Genomic DNA, 26,146 nt, shown 5'->3' with positions numbered 1-26,146 from the left:
TACAGCAAAATTTAAACAAAATTTAGTATCAAATTTGTCAATTGCGTAAACTGAAATCAAATATCAAAACTTGATTTCAATTTGCAGTCATTTTGATGCTGGACTTTACTCGGGTGGAGAGTTGCCTGGTCAGCTTAATTTCCGGAATTCATGTCATGGGAATTGTTGATAACATTTTGTGATTTCGAATTGAAAACAAAAAAAAGTTGAGGGTTGTGTCCAAAGTTGACATAGAACTGCGAAATTATTTTGCTGTTCCATTCAATAATATATAAAAAACAAAATAAATGGTTAAGAAATTGAATTGAAAATTCGAAACTCTAGATACTTTCCACGGATGTCCCTTGGAACTTTAATTAGAATTCACTTGAAATTATTTTTCTAATTCCCTCAGAATTTAATACTTTCGGAATTTCTTTTATGTTCTCATAAGAACTCTCTTTACATTCTTCTCGGAATTTATTTAAAATATTCATTAGAAATTAACCTGTAACCCACTTCACAATCATCATGTAATTTCACACAGAACCACCTTATAATTCTACTTTGAACTTAAACAATTGACTTGGCGTTGTAGTCAAAACACTATAAAGATGTACTTCCAAAAACTCCATTGGAATGTGTATCTTACATACCTCATTATTTCTAGAATTCATTCTAAAATTTCCTCTTAATTCCTTTGGAAGTTTCATCAAAATTATCGAATAAGTTCTTCAAAGTGATTGTGAGCAGATTATTATTTTCCAAAGAGAGGACGAAGTATATTTTTCCCAGTTCATCATCGAATTTCACGGACTTCTTCAGGTAATTTAGAATTTCCGGCTTTTTCCCGGTTCACTAGATAGAGCTAGAATTAGGGCGTAACAGCTTTTGTAATCAATGACTTCTCTCGGTGATTTCTAGAAAGTTAAGGCTCGCCCACGAAAATCAAATCATCATGGGATAGACGAAGACTTCCCCTACCCGATGGTTATGTTGATTTGCGTGGACGTGTTTTGAATTCCTAGAAAACATCCTAGAGAAGTCATTGTTTACAAAAGCTGTTTCGCCTTAATTCCAGCTCTATCTAGAATAGGTATTAACCATCTGAATAACATTAATAGAGATAGCAATTACCTATCTAGTCGAAGCACAGAAAACGAAACTTACTCAGAGAGTGAGTAACTTTTGCTCAATCGTAAGGATACATTTCTAAAATCGTTGGTCCTTCAGCGCATGAGTAAGCTACGTATAAGTGACTCACTCTCTGAATATGATTCGTTTTCAGTGAATGTAGACTGCTTAAGCAATCCCGTGAATCAAATGTCACTTGCGCTGCATTATGAGTGAATTATAGAGGCCAATCATGCAATAGGTATTGTCCATCTGAATATCTTCACTGAATACAGAAACCTGCTTTCTGGCCGTGCTGTCAAGTTAAAACATGGAATTTGATACAAATTACACACTGAGCTTGAAATACATTGAAAACGAATATTACTCAGAGAATGAGTCACTTTTACTAATTCGCATGACGAATTTTTGACGTAGGACTACGTCTGTGATTTCTATATGGGGGTACACTTTGTGAAAACCAAACATGGAACATGTAACGAAATTATGAAAGATTTTGAACGTTAATACCGCAGCTACCCCTGGACCAATTTCAATAATTTTATCACCAATCGATCAGAATTATTTCTACGCATCTGTCACTGTCACACAAAATGTCACTATTGAAAAATTGCACGAATGTGCAACTGTTGCTGCGATAATTAAAATTATCACCGATTGCGAAAAAGCGAGTTCCCTAACACAGATTTCAAAGTTGTATTCCATCCGGTCTCCGGTGGTTCCATCCGGTGAGTGGTGGTGTTCTCCAGTACACAACGAAAGGCTCCCCGTCAAGCAGCTAGCTATCAAGGATGCCCCAACTGCCCAACTAAAAGGCATATCAAAAGGATCTTTTCAGGGCAAACCTAGTCATACTAAATAGTATAAACAGAGAGAGCCCCGCTCAAATGTCTATTCCTGCACAAAACACAAGCTTCTGCTGCAGTTAACAAATAACATTTATAATATAAGACCACGTAGTCGTACGTCGCCATTATGTACCACTCCATAGGGCTGTTCCTTGCAGTTTTTTTTTTAAATTGTTGGTTACTCATGCGTTGAATCACCTACGCTTCAAGGAAAATTTCCATACGAATGAGTAAAAATGATTCACAATTGAATAAAAGTTATTCATTCTCTGAGTTTCGTTTTCAGTGTGCAATGCAATGAACACCCCTGTTTATCACTCGGCAGCCAAACGATGACTTCAATCAAACCTTCTACGTTTCGCTTACATAAGCATTTGGATCCCCCGTAACGTGGGTAGATCACCTTTTCGTGGTACGTTACGGGATGTAAGATCTACCACCGATTCCTAGTCCTGACTACTTCAAATTAGGGAACAGGATTTTTCAGTAATCAAAGGAACACATCTTAGTCCTTGTTACTTTTTATGCCTTGTTGATAGTGACAAGACTCGGCTTTGTCTACCGAAGATGATCTTGAAACAAGGAAAAAGATGAGTTAGTTGTCTTCATCTATGTGATTCCTAATCTTCTATTCGTTGTTCCCTAGTTTGAAGTGGTTAAGACTAGGGTTCTGATGCATGGTCATTATCGGTGTCATACCTTAATTTTGTTGCTAAGGAATCCAATTTTGACTGACAAAGGGGCGCGCCTTTGGAGGGTGTTTCAACACTCCGAAAGGTATAAATAGCGGGACCTTTTAATAAGAGTCGGATCCTGCGATAAATGCAAGAGTGGCAACTGTAAAAAAAATCGAATACGTCATCATTTCTCAATAGTGATGGAGTAATACGACATGCACTAAACTAAGGACACGGGATATAATACAATAGATCAATTTACTGGTCGCAATAGTGTTAGGTCCCGAACAGAGGAAAAAAAAAAACATTTGGATTATCATTCTATGCCCCTCCTTTTATGGTGAATGAATAGAAAAAAAATGCTACGATGTCCACGCTACTGCGAACAAGCTCGCTGAATGATTATGCGGCTTCGGCTTGTGTTGTTAGGGACCAACTTTCTGATGGCTGTGTTAGGGGTGAGCACCTTGCGGTCGAAGAAAATGTATGAGAAATTTGAATGTATCCATATTTCTTAATTTTTAGCTATACAAATATTTAACATTTATAATGTGTGACATACCACACAAATTTTATAAAACTATCGAATCGATCGACATACAAATCATCAAAATCCATTGATTACTGGCCAAGTTATTAGCATTTAAAGTCTGACCTAATTCCGTTGCAGTTTTGGTTTTAACAAATATTATTTTCCAAAGTCCAGCATCTTCAATATTTTCTATTAAGACCAAAACACACCTAAAATTGTAATAGCTGGGTGTTAGGTTAGCGCGAATTCATAAACGAGTGAATAGGATCACGTTGAATGTTCGCATGTTTTACCATTTTCTATCAAAAAACCAGCCAAACTGCTAATGTTTTAAAAGTAGCTTGTGAAACTGAGTAGAAGTTAATCCACTTTGGCTCGTTTTCATGTAGAAAATTACAAAACACGATAACGTTCACCGTGACCCTATTCACTCATTTATGAATTGGCGCCAACCAAACCTTCACTACATTGTAGTACAAAGTCTAAGCTTTATAAAGAGAAACTGATATGGTTTCGCGGTTAGCCACTTTCTGCCCTACACAGCAAAAAATTAATTTTAATAGTGGCGTTTCCTTAACCTCAATCTACCTGTGCACCAACTCTCAAAACATAAACAATCATCAAAATATTGCTTGCAATGGATAGATATCGAGTAAACTAGAAGATTAAGTGTATTTTTCAACCGATTCGAGTATGAATATGGCATTAAATCTGGTTTTGAAAGATGGAGCACAGGTAAAAAGTGAGGTTACGGGACGCCACTGATGACATCCAAGACAATGCACTTCAATCATGTCGAAAATCTCATGTAATTTTGATGGTCACAAAAATAAACAAAAGCAGTAAAGGCAGCGTAATGTCAGTTCATTCACTGTATTAATGATAATTTTGTCCTTTTCGGCAAGTAATATTAAACCACATTTTCGACACGGTTGAAGTGCATCCACTTTGATGTAATATTAAAATTATTTTTTTGCTTTTATTTTAAGTAAAATAAAGATAAAAAAGTGCTATAACTTTGCAAGAAATGCACAAAGCCACATACAGTCTTCAGCTAAAAATATGTAGTTTTACTTTTTTCACGTTTGGCTAGAACATTATTTGCTTGAAAAATTCTTATGAAAAAAAAAAATAATTTTAATGGGGTAACCATAGAAAACGGACGATATCTCCCAAATTATTAAATCTAAAAAAAAATGTGTTTTCCACAAAATCTCATGTGGAGCTTGTTGAGTTTCATATTTTTTTCTATCGATTTAGAGGACAAAGTAAGGATTTTAATTTTATTCATAGTAGGCCATGAGACATTTTGGAAATTGAAAAATTGTGGGCAATTGTAATGAAAACATTTTCTCTCAAGACACTTTTTAGATTAAGTCAATAGTTTATACACAATTCAACTAAGTTCGTTTCCAAGCAACATTGCAAGTTTTATCGCGGTTTTATAGCATTCTACAAGTTTAAATCATGCTCGAAGGTACAAAAGGTCCAATGAACAAAATATCAAGTGGAGAAAAGGTCAAATGACTCACGAAGAGCTACTGATTCCGATCATTACCGGTGCTGCTTCTTCCACCTTCTATGGATGCTCATGTGGGCTGCAGCTTGCTGCTTGCAGGCAGCCTTTCGTTGTGTACTGAAGAACAATATTCAACGCCACGCGCCGAAAGCACACCACCACACAGGTAATTGGAACTGAATCCGATCAGCGGTTCAGGGCAGCCTTGATAGTTAGCTGCTTACGGGGAGCCTTTCGTTGTATACTGGAGAACACCACCACTCACCACGCGGTGATTGAATAAACACCGTTTGGTGAGACCGGATGGAATTCAACTTTGAAATCTGTGTAAGGGAATTCGCTTTTCGCAGGCAAAATATATATATAATATAATTTTAATTTGATCCCTGATGAATTTGGGCGTCTTAGTGGAATACCTGTATAATGAGAGAGAGAAGGATTAGTATTTTCCATTTAATTCCACTACTTTATTTGCTTATCCTTGACAGATACGCGTATTTCGTCTACATTGTGCAGACTTCTTCAGTGTCTTGTACTAATACTCGACTATCGAGTATTAGTACAAGACACTGAAGAAGTCTGCACAATGTAGACGAAATACGCGTATCTGTCAAGGATAAGCAAATAAAGTAGTGGAATTAAATGGAAAATACTAATCCTTCTCTCTCTCATTATTTAATTTGATGATAATTTTAATTATCATAGCAACAGTTGTAGTGCCTTTTTGAAAAATGATTAAGTCAACGTAACAATGACAATAGATGCGTAGACATATTTCTGATCGATTGGTGATAAAATTATAGAAATTGGTCCAGGAACAGCTGAGTTATCAACGTTCAAAATGTTACATAATTTTGTTACATGTCCCATTTTCGGTTTTCACACCCATAAAGAAATCACAGACGTAGTCCTACGTAAAAAGAATACGCTATAATGAGGAAGGGTGATCTGACTCTTGGTTCCTTTGAAAAAATACTCGAGAATTGTGGAAATAGATGACGTTTCTCACATAGGTATATTTTTACTCGGGCATCATCCGAAAATGGTTTTACACACAGAGCGCTTTATCGTTGATTTTATTATGCCCGTTACACTGGGTGGAACATCTTTTATTCGTCGTTGTTGCCACCGCCTGGAATTTTACAGTATCGGCTTGACTTGGAGGAAGTAAAAACCGCGGCTTGGAGGAAGTACAGACGTGGGTTAAAGCGATTAACGGTAGTTAGTAAATTAAAACCATACATTTTGGACCCACGAATCAATCGAAATGACTACGGAGTTTGCTTTTCAATGGCTTTGAACATCCTATCCGATCGTTTATTTGGAAGATCTCCACTAATTCAAGCGTATCTATTCAAATCGACGTATCTGATTTTGTAAACAATCACTTCAATCGACGATTTGTGGCAACTGCTAGCTCACTCATAGAAACTAGCAACACCAGCTAGATTCCAGGAAAGATTCCCCTATCTGATGATGGTGGTTGTTTGCGTAGGTGAGTTAGCAGTTAAGAAAAATTGTCGATTGAAGTGATTGTTTACAAAAACAGATACGTCGATTTGAATAGTTACGCTTGAATTGTTAGTTTAAACCAGAGATGCTTCCACTCACTTACTTCGCTAGATGCTATAATGATATTCTGTACATGTGAGCTACAAGAAGAAGTTGAAAGTACATTAATCAACACACTCAAAACTCTTCATAAAGGGATGCCGTTAAGAGGTTCGACAAAATTAAAAGATTTTGCATAAAACACGCCAATTTTGATTTCAGAGACTCACAATCAGTGATTTTATTACTTCTGAGCGTTCACTCAGAGTGAGTTCTCGCCTCATTTACCATAAAAGCGTTTTCAATATTTTTAATACGGTGCTAATTGTCGTCAGTGTTACAAAAAGTATCGCACACTGCTGTCAATATTGTGTTTACCGGACTTGAAATGGAGCTGAACAAGAGCTGAAAAGACTGCTCATTAGACTGATGCAAAATTTGAAGTTTTCGCTCCACAGTGCTCAAACGGTTCCAAATTGGGCCCTGATTAGCCTCGCAAAATTTGAACTCATTTAATGAGAAACTAACTTGGCACAAACCATTTGGGAATTACAATGGAGAAACCATAATCTCTGTTCATATCTATCTCAAAATTCACCAATTCACAAAATGATAGCTGAGCTTGTTGAAAATTTTCACCGCTCCACCTTTCTTTCAAGACCAGTTTTCGATCAAATGTAAGGAACACAAGTTATTAATGATTTAAGTCACTGATGTCTTATGATTATGCTCAATCAACTGTTCAGCAGGCAACATTGGTGTTTATGGCGCGTAGAATAGAGGACAAAAATCATGGCTACTATGTCGCACTGCAGAATACAGTGTTGCCCACAATACAGTAGCTTAATCTTGCCATAAGATTATCAATCTCTTAAACAATTAAGAACTATTCAATTTGACGTTTGGCTGAAAAACGATTTTCTGAAAAGTTGTAGCTGATAAAAATTCCCATAAGAATAGCAATAGAACTTGTTAACAGTACAATATGTGAAAAGGCTAGACGACAATGTACAAAAAGTTTTGTTTTCCCTTAGTAATTTCCATATAAACTTCAAATGGTTTGTGCCAAGTCAGTTTCTTATCAAATGAGTTTAAACTTTTGGAGGCTAATCAGGACCCGATTTGAAACCATTTGAACACTGTGGAGCGAAAATTTCAAATTTTGCATCAGGCTACTACTCATATCGTATATAGACTCTACTGCGGAAGCTTTACGGAACCCTAATGTTACAATTTGTTAGTGTTTTTTTTCCATCTGCTATTTATTATCACGACAACACGATTTATCAAATCAATTCCATTTGAATAGCTTCATGTCACAAAGCTTGAACGATCGTCATCCGTTGTCATCCGTGTGATGTAAAGAGCTCGGTGGCCCAGTAGCGACAGATTTAGCATACTGAGCTCAAATATATAAGATTTACGAATTAACTATCTACTTTTACAACTGTTCGGGATCTTCCAGCTACTGTCTTCAGGAACGCTTTCCAAAGATACCATGGTTTTATCTATACATACAGTGAACTCTCCACAACTCGATATTCTATTATTCGATGGGTTCTGCGGTCTCTTCAATTTCCCATGTATCGTATTCTCCATAAGTGGATATTTCTACAAGTCGATGCCTCCTTTGGTCGATGATCTATGTAGTGTTATCATGATTCTATAACTCTATAAATAAAAGGTAGGGTTTCAGAATTCTGTGATGTTGATGTTAAAATCAGGAACTTTAAAAATATAATAACTGGTGGCCATATTGAGTATCCAGGACGCATCGACCATTAGGGAAACACGTCTAAATTTATTTAAGTCTGTGCTAGTGACCATTCGGTCTAATGATCTTCAGCCTAATGGCTGGACACCATCATGGTGACATGCCAGAAATGTTACAGATGCTCCCAGAGAAGTGTTCAAAATCAGACTTGACGTGTTCAAATCTCATGAGCTATAAATGATTCAATCATTTTTAACGTAGGATTACGTCTGTGATTTCTATATGGGGGTACTTTTCGTGACAACCGAAAATGGAACATGTAACGAAATTATGAAAGATTTTGAACGTTAATAACTCAGCTGCCCGTGGACCAATATCAATAATTTCATCACCAATCGATAAGAAATATTTTTACACATTAATATCAATGATTCCGACTGTTGGTTTTTACCAATATATCATTGAAAAAGTGGTATATGTCAAGTATTGTCTGCCTACACGTCATCATCATCTTCCAAAGGCTTTAAGCCTGTACTACCATCGACCCTTTTCAGGACCACCCAGATTTTCCAAAACAGTTAAATTTCTAAACATGTCCCAACTAAAATTCATATCAAAAGTTTCTTTTCAGGGGCAATCATAGTCATACTAAATAATATAAACAGAGAGAGCTCCGCTCAAATTCCTACTTTGACCACCATAATTTCTTTAACATAAAATGATTGACCAAAAAATATGAAGAAACTTTCCCGAAGATAGTATACACCTAAAACTGACAGTTTGGGCGCAAACATTTTTGTCTTCCTAAATTCGAATTTGGGACTATTGTGCACTGCCCTCTGTTAACAATTAACGGAACTAAGTGTACGTGTAATTTCCTATAGATGTCACCATAAATACCAGCAGTGATATCTGAAATAAAACTAACGCATGAGCATGATAACATGATTAATTATTAACTCTCGTGGAAGGAGACGCCTGAATTTAAGGTGGGCGCCCCGCTCATATGAACATTCAGCGAGTTATCAGCTCTAAATTTACCGTGTCAACACTTATTCATTCCAAGATATTCAGCTATATCGAATGGTTGACGAAACCAGTGATGCAAAATATCATGACACTCACGTGACACTCGTCTTCGCATCAACCGACTATCGCTGACAGATCGTTTTGTCACGCAGTGAGAGTTAGAGCCATGGCAAACAACAATCACCAGTAATGGTCGCTGCTCACAAGCAAAACGTTACACTCGCTGCTGATGATGAAAAGCACAACGAAAACAATGAAGACTTCTGCAGTACGATCATGAGAAAAAGCGAAACGACAGAAGAAAATGAAAACAATGCCTACGCATTCCAAGTTCGTCTCGGCAGGCGTGACTGTGTGAGTTACAAACAAAGCAGGCAACATTAAACGGAAGCTGTTGGGCTCACTCACCAACACGCTCACATAAGCAAGCAAAGCAGCAACTGCTTCAAAACGAGCACAGATGAGTGTCGTGATTGTCGGGAATGACCAGATCGGTGATGGATCACAACAGAAGACGACATTCACCAGTTGCTTTTTACTTCTTTCGTCAACTTGATGGATGGTCATGGAGAGAGCTTCGACGAGCACATTGATAGGAATGTACAAAGCGTTACTACCATCAGCTGTTTGACGATCGTGATTGTGATAGGTCGCAACTCTGGACGAAACACAGTATCAATCAAATGGGATTAGTTGGAGTGACTCGTTCAAAAAATCTTAAAGCTGAACAAGTAATGTTTGGTACAGATATGACAATTACAGGACTCCTGAACATCTCTTGGCTGCACAGATGTCACCCTAATTAATTACTTAATACCATCTCATCATCCACCGAGCTTTGACACTCTTACACGCCTTTCTGACACTTTCACATTTGTGTACCATTCAGAATTTCTTTAGTTCCTTCAATATGCAGTCAGATAGAGTTATTTATGCTAAGCAGTGTTGCCAGGAATTCTGTTAAAAATTTCCCCATACTCAATGCGGAATAATTTTTACAGCGAAAACGCACAGATTTGCGGTCTTCAGCAAAGTTCTATATGATTTACTCAATCTTCATTGCCAGTTTCGATTATATTGCGCGATGTAAGTTTATTTTATATCGTAATTAACAGTTTGTTAAATTAAAATTCAGGCGCAAATCCAGATCTAGATTTAACTCTTCAAAGTTCAGACAGTTTTTAGAACCTTGTTGGCTCAGGCGTGATACTTATGAACATGCCTCCTAGCAAGTTGTTTCTCAACTAAGCTGAACTCCATCTACTAGACTATATATATCCACTTGAAGATCTGCCGGACACAGCAGTAGGCATCTACCTCAATCTATTCAATTAACGCTATTCTAAGTGAACAAAGCATTCTGAAATTGAGTGTAAAACTATCTAAAATTGCTTAAAATATGTTGCTCTAAAACAAGAATTTGAGACATGCAATAACTACAGTTGAAGATCACCCCAAGCAGACACTAAATTGACTAAATCACTCGAACTCCACTCAATCGACGTTTTTAATTTAAAAGCAATCCACAGTCCATTTTTTTCTTCAATCAACCGGTTCTTGGTTCAAATTTTTGCACAAGGGTCACAATTGCACGCTAGTGCATTTCCTTTCTCTACTGTCACCGAATGTGGCACACTTTCCTTCTTTCGAATTCTGGGAATTCTTTCCGTGCTGGACCACTTTTGGATTCCCTTTAAATATGACCCCGAAAATGAATGCCGCATCAGTTGACTGGAAGTGCAGTCGCACCTTGGAAGACACATTGTCATCCTCAAAATACCTACAGGTAAGTTTGGAAATTCAACAGGCATTTCAATTGCGATTGACCTATATAATTTCAGGATGATCAAGCTTCGATTGCTGATGCCGATTCTGGTGTTGAATTCAATTCAACCTGGCCGCACTAACAGTAGCACCCAGTGCTTGATTTGGTGTAACTTTGGACCAGCCGTTCAAACTCCCGATGGATGCCTCTGTGGAATCAAAATGAACGGGCTGGAACGGGGGCCATTTGACGCCTTCATGGGAATCCCATTCGCAGAGCCTCCAGTTGGGCGGCTAAGGTTTTCTGTAAGAACTCCTAACCCAATATTTAGCAATTGATCTTAATTTGTTTGATCCCCCGCAGAACCCACTTCCATTGGACCCCTGGGAGGGTTACCTCAACGTCAGCGCACCGAAACCAATTTGCATTCAAAAATACGACTTCTATCTGGGTGCAACTGTTCACGGTCAGGAGGATTGCCTGTACTTGAATGTCTACCGGCCAAAGTCCGCAAACGATAAACCATTACCGGTGATGGTATTCATCCACGGAGGAGGCTACATCGGTTTGAGTGCTCGTCCATCGCTCTACGGGCCGGAGAAGTTCATGGACAACCGAAAGGTCATCCTGGTAACCATTCAATATCGACTGGGAGCATTAGGTTTCCTGTCGACCGATGATCGGTCGGCTCCGGGAAACTTTGGGCTCAAAGATCAAGCATTGGCACTCCAATGGGTTCAACGCAGCATCGGCAGCTTTGGCGGTGATCCTCGAAAAGTTACCATTTTTGGACAAGGTGCCGGAGCTTCCTCGGTGCAGTTTCATATGATGAGCCCACTGAGCAAAGGGCTCTTTGCGAAGGCAATCTCCCAAAGTGGGAGTGCATTATCTTACTGGAACGAGGCTTATCCTGATCAGCTAGGATTGGCGCGACGACTAGCGCTTGCCACAGGAGTTGATGAAGCTGAAAATATTAACTCGTGGCAGCTGGTCAATGCACTACGGAAGGTAGATGCCACACGACTCGTCAACAGCGTTGACGAACTTAAGATTTGGCATAACCAACCCATCATACTGTTTCGTCCGGTCGTGGAGAAATACGTAGATAAGGAAACGTTCTTGGATGAGGATCCTAAAGTTCTCTGGTCCAGAGGTCGCTACCAGAAAGTTCCATGGATGACGGGGTACCTCCCGGCTGAGGGAATGGCACTGATGCAGGCAATTTATACGAATTCAACTCTTCTTCAGCAGTTGCTTGCAAATCAGCAACATCTTGTACCTCTATTGACGGGAATTCCACAAACGGTTGTGTCCGATAGATACTTCGGAGGGACACCAATAAGTTCTGCAAATGCAATTGGATTGACCCGGGTGGGTATCGAAATACCTTGAACATTCAGATTGAATGAATTTGTATTTTTTACAGGTCATTACCGAAGTGGGTTTTACTTTTCCCATGATGATGGGTATCCATCAGCACTTGAAGAAAGTCCCACAATCCGAAGCTCCCGTAAGTTTGTACTACTTCAACTTCAAAGGTCGCTACTCTTGCTCAGTAGTAGCGCCGTTGCTAACCAATGCGTACAACAGTGAGGCTTGCCATGCCGAAGAATTGATGTACCTGTTCCGTCAATACCCGGATTTTCCCAGTGATTCACCCGAAGCAGCCATGTCACGACTGCTGGTCAACGAATTTGTCAATTTTGCCTACAAAGGAAGGATGACCGTTCCTGGAAGAAAGTGCAAACATCCAGGACAGCAAATCGAACTGGTCGAGTTTACCAACTCTGATGGTCCCTCTGGAATAAGTGTCGTGCACCGTGAACCAACGGACGAAGCAATGATTGCCCTATGGGAAATTCATTGGTGGAACCAGTTGCTGCGTGAGGGAACTCAAGTTTCAGTTTAATAAAAATGACTTTATTTCGAACAAAGCCACGGTGAAACCTCTGTCGACAACATCCTAGCCGCATTGTGGTCGATGCACGTTCAGCAAACAAGTCACTTTGAGTTACCGCTCATTGTGAACGCCCTTCCATAAACGAGTTTACACGGGACGTTTAGCATTACGTAAGGATGCACAATGCAATCGTTTTTTTAATAACACGTACCTACTCAATCTCATATCCGAGATAAGCTCGCAAACAGTGACTGATTGGGCGGCGGTGGAGTCACCCTTCTTCCTATATTCTATTAATACGGCACATCACAGACCGTGTAGCAAAGCCACAAAGGCCGACGACGATGATGACGATGATGATGATGATGGTGGAAGGCAGCCTCGACTGCGTAGTGGTTTGTGGTTCGGGGTAAGCCAATATCCACACCGAGAACGGCTAGGATGGGAAGCGAAATCGATAGCTTCCTCCAGGCTCTGCGGGCCCGGTTCGGTTCAGGGATGGAAAATTAAAGTCACCCACCGCCGGCTGCCGCCGCCGCCGCCAAACCACTGAGTGTAGGATGACGGTTAAGGCGAAGTCAATTTAAGACCGACTTGTCAGTTCGGATCGGGATTTTGCTCTAGGGAAGCATTCGCCTCTGGCAGTGGAAGGATCTTGGTTGAAGAGATAAACCGCCAGGAGTCATGTTTTTGGGATGCTGGATTAATCTTTTGATTTGTTGGTACTTGCTATGGCATAATAGATAAGATTAGATGGATGTGCAGAATGGATAAAAAGATGGATCAAATCGTTCAAGTCCCAGTAGGGCAACTTGAAATTAGCCAGTGGCTAAATTGAACTACAAAGTTTTCCACTGAACAACATAGGTATATGATCAAGTGTTTGAAACTTACTATTATTGACGCATGATAATCTTCTAGAATAGGATTCTAACAGTAGGATAAGACATTGAGACACTCACCTGAAATTAAAGAAAGAAGAAAGATAATTAGTAATAATGTTAGCAATAGATTTTTAAATTTTAGTTCAAATTCCATGACATAAAAAAATACAAACGGACATTGCTTCAAAGATAATTATTGATAATGAACTCCATAATTGCGGACCTAATAAACAAAAATTGGTGATCGACTAAACTGGTTTTGAAAAATTTCAGGTTAGATTTTTTTTACATAGAATATAATTTTGCTTGCCACACAATTTACAAATTCATGCAGTGGTTGGTGAAGAGAGCTCTAAATTAATAGCTGTGAAAGTACTTCAAAGCACATCATGTTGAGAGTATGCGTAAGCTCGTGTAACAGCGCCAAAGCCAGGAAGAAACTGAGAAATATGGGAAACCCTAAAACTTCAATTCTATCTGGAAATTTAATTGAGATCACCTATGAGCTCGGTGGGAGGTGTTAAAGAGATTTTCAGCCTTCATCTAGGTGATTCATCTCTAAAAAATTAATGAATATTTTGATGCACACAATTGAAGATTTCTCTTGAAAGGTAATATTCAAATTTCAAACAGCTTCTTAAAAATTGTAATCTTGAGCAAAAGCATTTAACCAGGTTTAAAAAACGAGTTACCCTGGTAGATAACCTTTCCGTGTTCACAGAGCATTTATAATCCTTTTTCCCTTGTCCCTCTCCTTTTCCTTTCCCTCTTCGCTTTTTAGAAAGAGAGTAATGGCGCTATAACCATAAGCCATAAGAGGCTAGGACAAGACATAGTGCTCATGTCCCAACCTTCAGAGAAAAACGGAGCATCACTTAACCTTTCTAATCGAAGATTTCAACAGGCCCGATGTTTTCTGAATCATCTTGCCCCTTAAACTCTGCATAGTTGACCTGGCCGTTTTGGTATGTGTGACGTATATTCGATACTATATATCAAATAAAAAAAATATGACGCTATATCCACCATTTTCCACGATGCTTTCAATAACTGGATGTGTTGGTGGTGGATTAGATTAGATTGGAAAGCATATTCAATTAGAGGCGCCGGTGCACAGTTGTGCCAAGGGTATCAAAACACGCGCTTTTTTATTTGCTCTGCAATGGTTGAAGTAAATCCGTTGGTCCCCGGTTCATGAGTTGATGGGTCGATAGGTAGGGTCCAGGTGTGGGAGCTGCCTCCCTGGCGTCGGTAACATTGGTCCTCAGCTCGGAAAAAAAGATCGACGGAAAACAAATCAAGGAAAAAAAAAAAGGGTGCCCAAGTAACAATTCAGCCACCATTTGGCATCCACTCTATATTATGATGGTTTTATAATGGCAATAAACAATCCATTTAGTTTAAATACAGCATTTTAAAGTGTACTAAACATTGCTGTTGAGTAATTCAGCTTTTTGCTGTTTCAAAAACCTTTTACAGTCTGGCGAGAAAGTCGACGAGTGCCTAGTTTTAAACATTAATTTAAAGCTTTTCTCAATCCCTCCATAAACTGTTCTGTAATTCAATCATAAACTTCATCAGCAATTGTTTATTAATGTCTTGATCACATACTCTATAAAAGTGTTCTATCATTATAAAAGCAACCATAAAATCATTAGTGTTTAAATGAGAGCAAAAGGCATATTTTGATGCTTTTAAGTCTTTTTAAAGTGTATTATAAAATCCACAATTACTCTGTTTATAAATTGAACTTAAAAGATATGGATCCTCTTAGTGAATAAAACCAGAATTTATGACAACGAAATATCGAAGGATAGACGAAGTAGGATGACAAATTCAAGCGATTCAAACGATCGAAGAAAAGTCGATTTCAGCCAAATTTACTGCTTTAAAAGAACCAGGACGTCGACTGAACCGGTACCAATAGGTGACGATCGGAATTACTTGGATCAGTACCGACAGCAAACTACCAAACTGCCAGTTAGCAGAGATTAACTGGTTTCCGATCCATGACAGCGATTTTATTCGGGAACCATCCGGAAGAAGGCGATGTTTTTCGGGAAGAAGCTGTTCGAAATGCTAAATATAGTACAAAAGTATCGCACACTTTCTGAGTAATTGCTTCCAATTCCATTGCCCGGAAGAACGCTGGATCGCACAGCGCAACTATAGAAAGATAAACAAACTTTGACATTTAAATTTTTGCCGGCAGATTTGCCTCCAAAAATGCTGACATAAATCTGAACGGGTTAGGTTCAAGCAAAATGGCTTTAGATCAATACAATTCAGTTGTCAAGTTCATAAAAACCTTTTGAATTTGTTAGGGACAAGAAAGCAAAACAACTTTTTCGCAAATGGTCCATGAAATCAACTTTTATGCCTCCACCATAGGGTTTTTGATCTAATTTCCGACCTACTAAGCACAACCCGCGCTTTATCTCTTTTTTTTACGGGTTTGAACAAAAAATTTAATATTTCTGTCAAAGATGCCTTTTAAATTTATTCACCTTTCGATACGTACCGTTGGATTCGACAAAGAGTCACAAATTGTTGAGATATTGTTTAAATCCTAACACTGATTCTAAATTCGTTCTACGCGTTTCATTCCCGTCCTAACGCATTGAAACGCCATTAGATTTTCTTCATCCTACGCATAAACGTAGAAACAGGGAATTCGCTAGGAGCGCTTCTTTTGTTTTGAGAACAATGAGCGTAAATCGAGCGTAATTCATACAATGCACTCTAATAGGATTTATGTTGTACCTTAGACTAAGCCACTTTATGAGAACTATTTAAATAATTTTGGTAATTCAACAGGATTTTTATACGATCAGTTTTCATTTTCGTTATTTTGATAAGATCTGATGGTAATTATGAATTCTTTTCGATATTGATTGATGCTTGTCTAGCTGATTTAGCAAGCAGCTAACTACATCAAGAAAGGGTTTTATTGTTACCAAACAGCTTTTATTGTAGCTTAAATACGGGTTTCAAATGGTTCTCAATGCGTTCGCCATATAATCTTCTGGCAGTAAATCAATCTTGAAGAGCTCCAAGAATACATCTTTAAGAACCTTCTCCAGGGTGGGCCAACTAGACAGATTCCAGTCTTAATGAGGCTTTGGTGGATGCATCAATGGCAAAACAGCTTTGACCAGGGTTTTATGAATGTTGTGTTAGTGTAGCTTTGTAGCATTTAATAAAACTTAACATGTTACTTGGGTAACCAGGTTTAAAATTACTGGGAAAATCTAGAATGAAGAGACCCAACTTCAAAGAAAGAGAAATCAGTGCTGAAAAATAATGTCATTACGAATATTGGAAAATTTGTTGAAGTTTGCATTATTTAATATTCGCTCAGTGTGGATTATCTTGAAAACATGTAATGTCCTTAAGTTTTAAAAAAAATGTCTTTTATCTCAGACATATGATATATTTTAAGTTACAAATTAAAAAGCCCAGCATTTATCCGAGTCCCAATGTCTTGATGAACTAAGATATTAAAATCTCTTCTGCATGAGAATTCACACATTTTGACGTAGGACTACGTCTTTGATTTCTATATGGGGGTACACTTTGTGAAAACCGAAAATGGAACATGTAACAAATTAAGAAAGATTTTGAACGTTAATAACTCAGCTGCCCTTGGTCCAATTTCGAAAATTTTATCACCAATCGATCAGAAATATGGCTACGCATCGATAACATTGCTTCCAAATGTTGATTTTCAACAAGAAACTGAATTGAAAAACTGGTAAATGTCCAGCATTGTCCAAAAGCGTCAAATTAACTAACAAATCCACCAAATACCTACATGCATATGCTGCTTCCCCAGCACAGTCGTCAGAGAGTAGTAAGTAGACGAAGTGGCATTCGCCTCCGATCCTCGGGCGCGTGCTAATAGGGAGGATGGAATTGCGTAATACTCAGAACCACACGCTCCCGACGACCACACCACTGTGTGGTGGTGTTTGGTCGTCGAAATCAGTAGCAGCAGTAGCAGTGCTTTCGACGTGTGGCGTTGAAAATTGTTCTCCAGTAACAACGAAAGGCTGCCGCGTGTAAGCAGCGAGCTGCAGAGCCCACATAAGCAACCATCAAAGGAGGAAGAAGCTGCACCGCTATGCTATGGATCGGAATCAGTAGCTCTTAGTGAGTCGCTGCGGGTCGGTCATCTATGCCATGCGCTCCAAACGACATACAACTCGACAGCCTCATCCGTGTTGAACACTCAGCTCAGAATTACTCAACCATCACTACAAAACGGTCGTTTTCAGGGCCACCAAAAATTTGTTAAAGAGTATTATTTGGACATTGGTCAAGGTCATCAGTTCCCACAAGCAGCTAGCTATCAAGGCTCAACCTGGTCTCTCTATAAGGTGTGGAATTGTAGGCCCGAATGTATTGGTGAGATTAATCATCGTCCGATCATTTTCCAGAACACGCTGGTAGGAGTTTTTTTTTTTTTTTTTTTTTTTTTCTTTATTAGAGAGATTTTTAGCCATAGGCTAGTTCATCTCTAAAGCTGGTAGGAGTGTTAAAAATCCATATAGAATTTGAGAGAAGTGGGAATAATTCGCTTAGGGTGTATATTCAGTCCCCAGAAAGCCAATAAAATCAAATTTGAGAGAAAATAAGTTCTCACGAGTTCAATCTCTCGAAATCCCTCCTTTTTACATATTCTGTACAAACGATACTTTCCGCCTCGCCTCATTCATATTATTCGGAAGGAAATCCTGTGAGACGTGAATTGAATACACTTTAATACCAAAATGCACAAAACTTAAAAATTCATAACAAAAAAATCAAAATTCACCTTTTAAAGTCGGGTAGATGATTCGAAAATACTTAAGTTGACAGTCCCTTGGATTCTCTTCATCAACTTTCTCTTTGAAATAAATACTACAAATTTGATACGTTTACAAATAAAAAACGGTAGATAATTGATGATTGATCAATTAAAAGAACTAAATGTTCACATTTGTTCCGTCCACTAGCGGTCCTACGTCAAGCTTCCGTTCGTGCCCCTAGGCACAGACCCTTCTACTTTTTCGAAGTCTCGTAATTTTATATACACTCCCAAATCTGGAACTTGATTTTTCTTCTGTATCTGGGATATTATTTTTTTTTATAAATGAATTATCTTAAAACCCTACACAGGATATATTATTCAAGAACATCCTTTAAATTATCTATTTCCTCAAAATCCATCCAGCAACTGAATTTTCTTGTATAAATTCCTGGTTAATAATTCAAAAATTTCCGAAATTATAAAACATGTTCTTAGAAAATATCTGTATTGTTGTTGTACCAAATTTATATATTCCTGACAATTTATTTGTAAATTGGTTTGATTTATCCGAAAAAATTATAAAACTGAAAAATCTATAATTTTTAACCAACTAAAGTGATCTCCAAGCACAATTTTGATCTTATTCTGATTTTAAAATCACATAATTGTTAAAAAATTTAAAAACAACGCTGGTCTATTAAGCTTGACAAAGCACTGCAATTTATATAGACTGGTTAAAATTTGATGATTCTGTGTGTGTTCAGATTTCTGTATAAATTATTAAGTCCCCTAAGTGGCACCGGTGGTGTAGTAGTCAGTGTGAATGCCTCTCACTCCAAAGGGCCTGGGTTCAACCCAGTCAACGCCGTCGGGATTTTCTGAGGCATAAAATCTCGGATCACACCTGGTCCATGAATTGATCAGTTGATAGATAGGGTTCATGTGTGAGAGCTGCCCTCCTGGCGTCAGTAACATTGGTACTCAGTACGGAAAACAAGATCGACGGAAAACAAATCAAGGAAAAAAATAAGTCCTCTAAAATTTCTTAAATCTAGTTCGGTGAAGCCAATTTAGAAGTCCCATTGAGGGCACATATTGACCTTTAAAGAACCTTTAGTATGATCAGAAGCTATTGTGACTGTTTGACTATTACTTTAAAATATTATTTTTAATGTTTCCACATTTTTATCACTTAATGTTTTGGAAAAAATACCATTTTAACTGATTTTGAGGGAATGCGGATATGGGTAAATTCATTAACTCAGAGAAATAGCAAAATAGCCATGCTTGCTTACTGAAATATAACTGAACAAGTGTTAGTTCTAACAAGCAGATGACTGCGTATATCCGGGGAGTGATTCGAGATTTGGGAGTGATTGCTTTTGTATACGAACACGTCAATCACCGATTTCTTGCGAATAAAAGCTCAAGATCGAAAACTAATAACCTAAAAAGGTAGAAGAATGTTTCCTCTATCATTTGTTATGGTTTGTTTACGAGATTGAGCTTTTATCCTCCACAAATCGGAGATTGACGTGTTTGTTTACAAAAGCAATTACGCTCAAATCTCAAATCACTCCGGATATACTCGCCACAACTGACAACAGTAGAGCGAATCAGGCGAGAAACTGAAAGAATATGAGAAACGTTCTTTCCGAGTGCAAACTTTAAAACGATAGATTAATGACTAAACGATATAAATATATCTCAAATCACTGGCACGAATTTAAATTAATTTTATCTGCTAACACATTTTAAAGCTAGGAAACAAATGATTGATTCGTTCTACTAAGCGACCGCTTCCCGAGCAAAACCGTAACCGTAAATCAGCAAATATTGATTTCTATTTGATCTCCAGCTTCGCTAGGGTTACCTGTCACAAATTCTGTTTTTACGAGATTTTTTACGGCTCTAGATTTTGATCGTGTGAATTCAAATTGCAACCAAATTTAAAACAAGTTGTTTCAACAATCACAAATAAATCAATGAAAAATATGGCGGTATTAAAAATGCTGTTCCCATGCTGCATGGCGGTAAAATAAAAATAATAAAAATGCGTAAAAAAAATAATTTAGTGATGACCACTACATCGCTCAATTTTCGTTTCTCAAAAATGCTAATGTTGTGGAATAATTTGATCAGTATTCGATTAAATAGCTTTAATGAGAATTTTATGTTTTACCTAACAAACGATTCATTCTACCGCTCCAAACTTACAATTGTTCTTCAAAATCCAATCATAATCAGCAGTTATACTGGTGCTGTGTTTGGCGTAATTATTTATTATAATATTTGATTTTTGGTCTCTGAATCCGAATCTGAAATCAGATTTCGTTGAAATAAATAATTTACTACCATAAAAAAGATTTTTTGTGATAATCTTCTGTAAATTGCCTACATTTAGGCGTCTTTTAAACTGTTTTGCGATAACATAGGGAAATGGCTCTAATGTTGGCCTATGGATCTAAGATTGGGTACATCACTGAAAATCTTCTATTTATATATTTTATTAAGATGATTGGGACGGAACTTATGGATATTTTTGTTCGCTATTGAAAATTTAGTCGATTGCTGAATTTATGTAAGGGCCCAAATTAGGGGCTTTTAGGCCGACATTACATCCATTTCCCCTATACAGTTATTTTTTCGCAAACCACAACCTTTTTAGAAATTTTAAAACCAGATTCGTTTTGAGCAAACACAAAACAACTTTAAATGCTAACCACTGGATATTGCCTTGCATGACAACCAGCATGAGCTCCAACTTCACCCCAGAATTGAAAATGTGCATTTTTGACCTCATAAAAATGAACTATCAAATATATGGTTGGAATAATATCCGAATTTATCGGTAAAAAGTGATCAACTTTTGTGACGATTCACTCAGCTGTCTATTGCGCTGAATTTTGTAATCAACGAAGCAAGTAGTTATCGTTGCCGAATCCAATCTTCCAGGAATGCCTGGACTCCTCCATGATGTGTACTGAATTTCTACCAAGATTTCTGAACTTGTACGATTTTTTTTTGCTGAACATGTATAAAGTTTCCTTCAGTTCAAGAAATGTTCTCAACTTTTTAGAAGTTCCGTGAACTTGGTTCAAGTTTCATAAGCTTTAATTCTACCAAGATCATAGAACATCTACGAACATTTCGGAACTTCTAGAAATATTCTGCAATTTTTCTACAAATGTTTCTGAACATCTCGGCAGTCGCTATGATGAGACAACGAAACCTTACCCCCAAACTCCTCCCCTGATCCTATCCTTTGACAATGTACCTCTCTAACCTCGAGTAAGCCGCGAGTATTCGGCCCAACTCCTACTAGACATAGAATTAAGTGAATTTTGTTACAAACAAAGAACAATGAACTATCGGCTCCGTAAAGCTAACGCGATTGAGCCTTCCAAATAAACGAACTAGTTAAAAAAAAACATCTCGGCAGTTCCCTGAAATTGAACGAAGTTCCCTAAACTTCATTGAACTTTTTTGCCGAAGTTCCCTAAACTGATACGAAAATCTCTGAATTATTTAGTTAATAGTTTCAAACTGAAATAACTTCGGAGTTTCTTATCTTATCGATTTGCTATGTTCAGGATGAATTATTCAAAAACATTTGCTCAATCTCATAAGCGTTGGTAGAGAGCGAGGGAGGGCTTACTATATGCAGTTTTTAAAACGAAAATTGTTGTTGTGAAAATATTTAATATCCACTTGTCCGTTCATTTGTTAGTGAGGAGATGTTTTTTGAATAATTAGCAGCTGGACAATTTAACATTTCCATACAAAGCTTTTATTTGAAATATTTAACTGCCATTCGGGCCACCCACATATAGAAAACACAGAAGTAGTCGTACGTCAAGAACCAAAAACAAGAGAAAACGAAAACTGTATTCACCTTACTTAAGGCTTAGTTTCAGTTGGGATCCCAAGCCAAACGTCTCTTCTAACAGTGCTGATTCCTTTTCGAAATTTCGACCGGCTTCATGCAAAAACCGGCAAACGAGTGGAGCAATGATACAGATTATTTCAATGCGATACAACGAGTTGCTTCCTTGATGGTTGTCAATGATATGGCTGAATGAGGGATGAAGCTAATTTCTGACATATCAAGAAATCCATCCAAGTTCAACAGTAATATTTGCTTCAAGGGATAGAACAGCATCGAAAAGATTACCCTGAGAAATCGTAGAATATATTAAAATGAAATATAATCATTACAATCCAATAAGAGATGAACTAGCCTATGGCTAAAAATCTCTTTAATAAAGAAAAAAAAAAAAAAACATTACAATCCAATGACATTTGTGTGAATATATCTGGCACTGTATATTGCATCAAACGAATAGGGAAGAGAATAAGAGTAAGCCCCCCCCCCCCCTTATCTCTTAATATGCCTATGAGATTAAAAAATTGTTAATTCAACTGAACGTACCAAATCGATAAGATAAGAAGCTCCGAAGTTATTTCAGTTTGAAGTTTTACATCTATTGATATGAATGACCCAACCCCCCCCACCCAATCCTCCATCCGACTACGCATATGAGATAGATCTATTGTTATTGAATATTTCATCTGAACATACCAAACCGATAAAATAATTAACTTCAAAATTATTTCAGTTTGGATTCTGACTTTCATTGGTACACGGGCAGTGTTGTACATCCTTGAGCAAAATTGTTTGGAACTTTATGGGGTATACTTTAACATATTTAGATGCGTGGTTTGTGAAAATTGTGTGATCCCTAGTAATAAAGATGCAAAAAAATAGGTTTTCCCATGCTAATTTCCATACAAATTTCAAACGCAATGCGGAAAACCTGGTAACAACCAATCGTCCCCAAATTTTGCACAGTTGTTTGGGACCCCAAATGGTACCAAAAAAAAACATTGTTCTGAAAAAATGATCATGATGACCCATCCTAAAATACATAACTTTGAACCACTGGGCCAATTTCGAAGATCAAAATATCAACTGTAATTTGGATTTTTGGACCACCCTAAAGGCAAAATAATAAAATACGGGTCTAATATTTTGCGATAAGGAACAAAATTACCAATTTATACGAAATACTGAGAACCACGATATCGTTTTGCTATGGAATGGCTGTACATTAATATTTTTCCCATACACAAGTGGTACGTTCTTGTACATCTCAAGTATAATAATATACAATTTATAATTATTTTCTAAATTTTGAAATTTGCGCTGAATCAGGCCATTACGGCACTTAACGATATTTTTTTTTACAGGCTATTATTTGTTTATTAATTTATTTGATGAGGCTCAATCGAATTTACAGAGTCGGGGATTCTTGTTCACCCTACAAAACATCTTAGAATTATAGTCAAAAGGTATAACACAATGAACACTTTATCTTCCGCTATCCAATAAGTCTTCTCCATCAGAGTGGAATCCGCTTCCAGTGGTTTCATTGTATAGCAGTATTGCCAACGGGGGTCAGAGCGCTTCCATTGCAGCAATGGACGCAAAACGTGGTCAGCACTCACACACTCATCACGAAACGGTTGCTTTCCAAAGTCGACGTCGCATCGACTGAAAGAACTGCTGATAAAGAACAATGAGGAGGACCACGCAATGGTTGCCGCCGAGAAAACAGACGATCGCGTGGCACACATCGAAAGTGGCCTCCTTTTTTCGATAGCCGAGTGAACACTTAAAAGAAAGTGATTTAAATTGTCTCAAACAGTATGTTCTGAGCATTAACTACATTAAACAATGGTTTTGCAAAATTTTCAAAAAATTTACCAAAAGTTCTTGTTCTATGATTTTGTAAATGTTTTAGTATCCATAAATTTTGACATTTCGAAAGTTAGCATTTTTCATAATCTTGTTAAAAAAAAATCAAACATAAGTAAAGGACATTTCGAGATATTTAGGTTTTTACATTTAATTACCAGAAACATTTGTTTGTATATTTTTCCCAGGAAAACATTAAATTTCTCGACAACTTTGTCTTAGACATCATTTCGATTAAAAAATTCCGTTTCCGTACTACATTTTTTGAAAAATTTCAAGGACAAATTTTTACAAAATCCAAAATCGCCGAATTTTATCAAATATGTGAATCATTGCCCATAGCAAACAATTATGCAAATCGGAGAAGGTCGAATTTTTCCGATTCGTCATTTGGCGTGGAACTGCTCAAAAGCTACGAATGATTTTGAGAGAACAAAGAAAACGTTACTCACGAACGGCCTCTTTCTAAGACGAGATCTTTTGGCGAAGGGCTCTTTTACAACGAAATTCCATTTCGAATTTTACATTGCTCCAGTAAAAGTCAAAAGCCCGGGAATCAGGCAAGCAAGCATTTCCAGCAGTCTCTGCCAAAGACCCACTCGAGCTGACTACATTTTTACGGCCCATTGAGTCATGTTGTGCCATGTGTGATGTGATGTGGTGTGCTTTGTGTCTCATATGGTGCACACTTTCTCTCTCCCTCTCTCCGATTCGTCGAGCAAAGCCAAAAACCTATTAAACCATAAGTCGGACGCCCAGCCGGCTGCTTACAGCCTCTAACGCATTGCTTGTAGAAGGGAAAACGTCTCCCTTCTGGTGTATAGGAGAAACAGCTGTAGAACCACATGACTTAGTAGGACGCACCTCGACACCATCGAGCAAATAATTTATCCTGTAAGAAAGAATTTACAAGATGCTTCCTTGGTTCCTTTTGTATATGTGTGTCCCAAATGCCTTTCTCCGTCTGCGGAGCAAGAATTCCCATTCCAAACCATGCGCTTCGGGGCTTCAGCCAAGAACGAAGGAATTCCCATCAAGATGACAGTCGAATGGAACAGTATGGAGGTTAAAAATAACGTCGACACACGTCGCCGACGCTAGTGTGGCGGCGGCGCCCCATTCCAATACCTTCCCAACGATGATGCCGTGCGGAGATGGCGGATGTGAGTGCGAATTTACAAGGGTAAAATTAATTTCACTGCGGATGTGCTCTGTGTGAAAGCGAAACTTCCCTCGGAGTGACAGCAAATTTGCGCCGACAGGAAATTGATGGCGGATTTGGGGCTATATTTGTTTTTGCAAGCGTGGGGATCGTGGCTTTGCTTCATTCAGGAGGGAAAGGATTGATTTCTGTTTTCCTAATTGCGTGCGGGATTAGAATTGGGCTGTAGTGTAGAATCAAATCAAAACACTTCCTCAACCCAAGATTAAAAAAATGCTGATCGAAAAAGTCAGCATAAATTAATGTCAATGTCATCGAATGAATTCTGATACCCCCACGATTCGAGGTACGACTGTCACGACCAGGCAAAAACAACGATAGCGGTCATTGGCAAACTAGCGCGGCATGACGAGTTAATATCAGCACATTTTTTCGACCCTTACCTTGTTCAGACCGTGCTCGGATATCGAGCGTTGGAAATTTTCGCGTTAAAAAAAACGTTTCCAGTGAATTTCGAACCTCGCGAATTGGCACAAAAGGTTAATTGGGTTTGCATCGGGATTGAGAATTCGTTATTGAATTTGCCGAAGGCATAACCCGTTTTGGCTTGACGCTCCGACTGGTTGGTCAATTTTTGTGGCATTTCCGTCCATGACTGTCCAAAAGAGCGAATTGGAACTTTTCAATTTTCACACTCAACGCAAATAGGAACTTTTCCATTACTCAGCAGTAGCATCAGTACATCAGTATGGAAGTGAAAATATCATTCAGGGAAGCCAATCTCTGTTGAGTAGAAGTTCATATCAACCGTAGGTAGCACATACACTTTCGCCACAGAGCACCAGTAGGGTAACAGATCAGATTCGAGATTTTATTCAGCTATATACTTCACAATCAATGTA

The 26,146-nt window shown here is 38.0% G+C and overlaps 2 protein-coding genes across 2 annotated transcripts in view; one reads left to right on the top strand and one right to left on the bottom strand.

Annotated features, from left to right (window-relative positions):
- The window catches only part of LOC135700605 (uncharacterized), a 474,339-nt gene that overhangs the window by 196,207 nt on the left and 251,986 nt on the right, over positions 1 to 26,146 (bottom strand). The window lies entirely within an intron of this gene.
- LOC135700808 (juvenile hormone esterase-like) lies at positions 8,338 to 12,894 on the top strand. The gene is made up of 2 exons (XM_065221466.1): positions 8,338 to 11,053; positions 11,112 to 12,894. The coding sequence occupies exons 1-2, from the start codon at positions 10,826 to 10,828 to the stop codon at positions 12,138 to 12,140; spliced, it is 1,257 nt and encodes a 418-aa protein (XP_065077538.1). The 5' UTR covers positions 8,338 to 10,825; the 3' UTR covers positions 12,141 to 12,894.

This window comes from Ochlerotatus camptorhynchus, unplaced genomic scaffold (assembly GCF_037179485.1).
Source record: "Ochlerotatus camptorhynchus isolate MF236.1 unplaced genomic scaffold, CSIRO-AGI_Acam_v1.1 ptg000012l, whole genome shotgun sequence".
Lineage (NCBI taxonomy): Eukaryota > Metazoa > Arthropoda > Insecta > Diptera > Culicidae > Ochlerotatus > Ochlerotatus camptorhynchus.
This window is presented reverse-complemented; position numbering and strand designations above follow the sequence as displayed.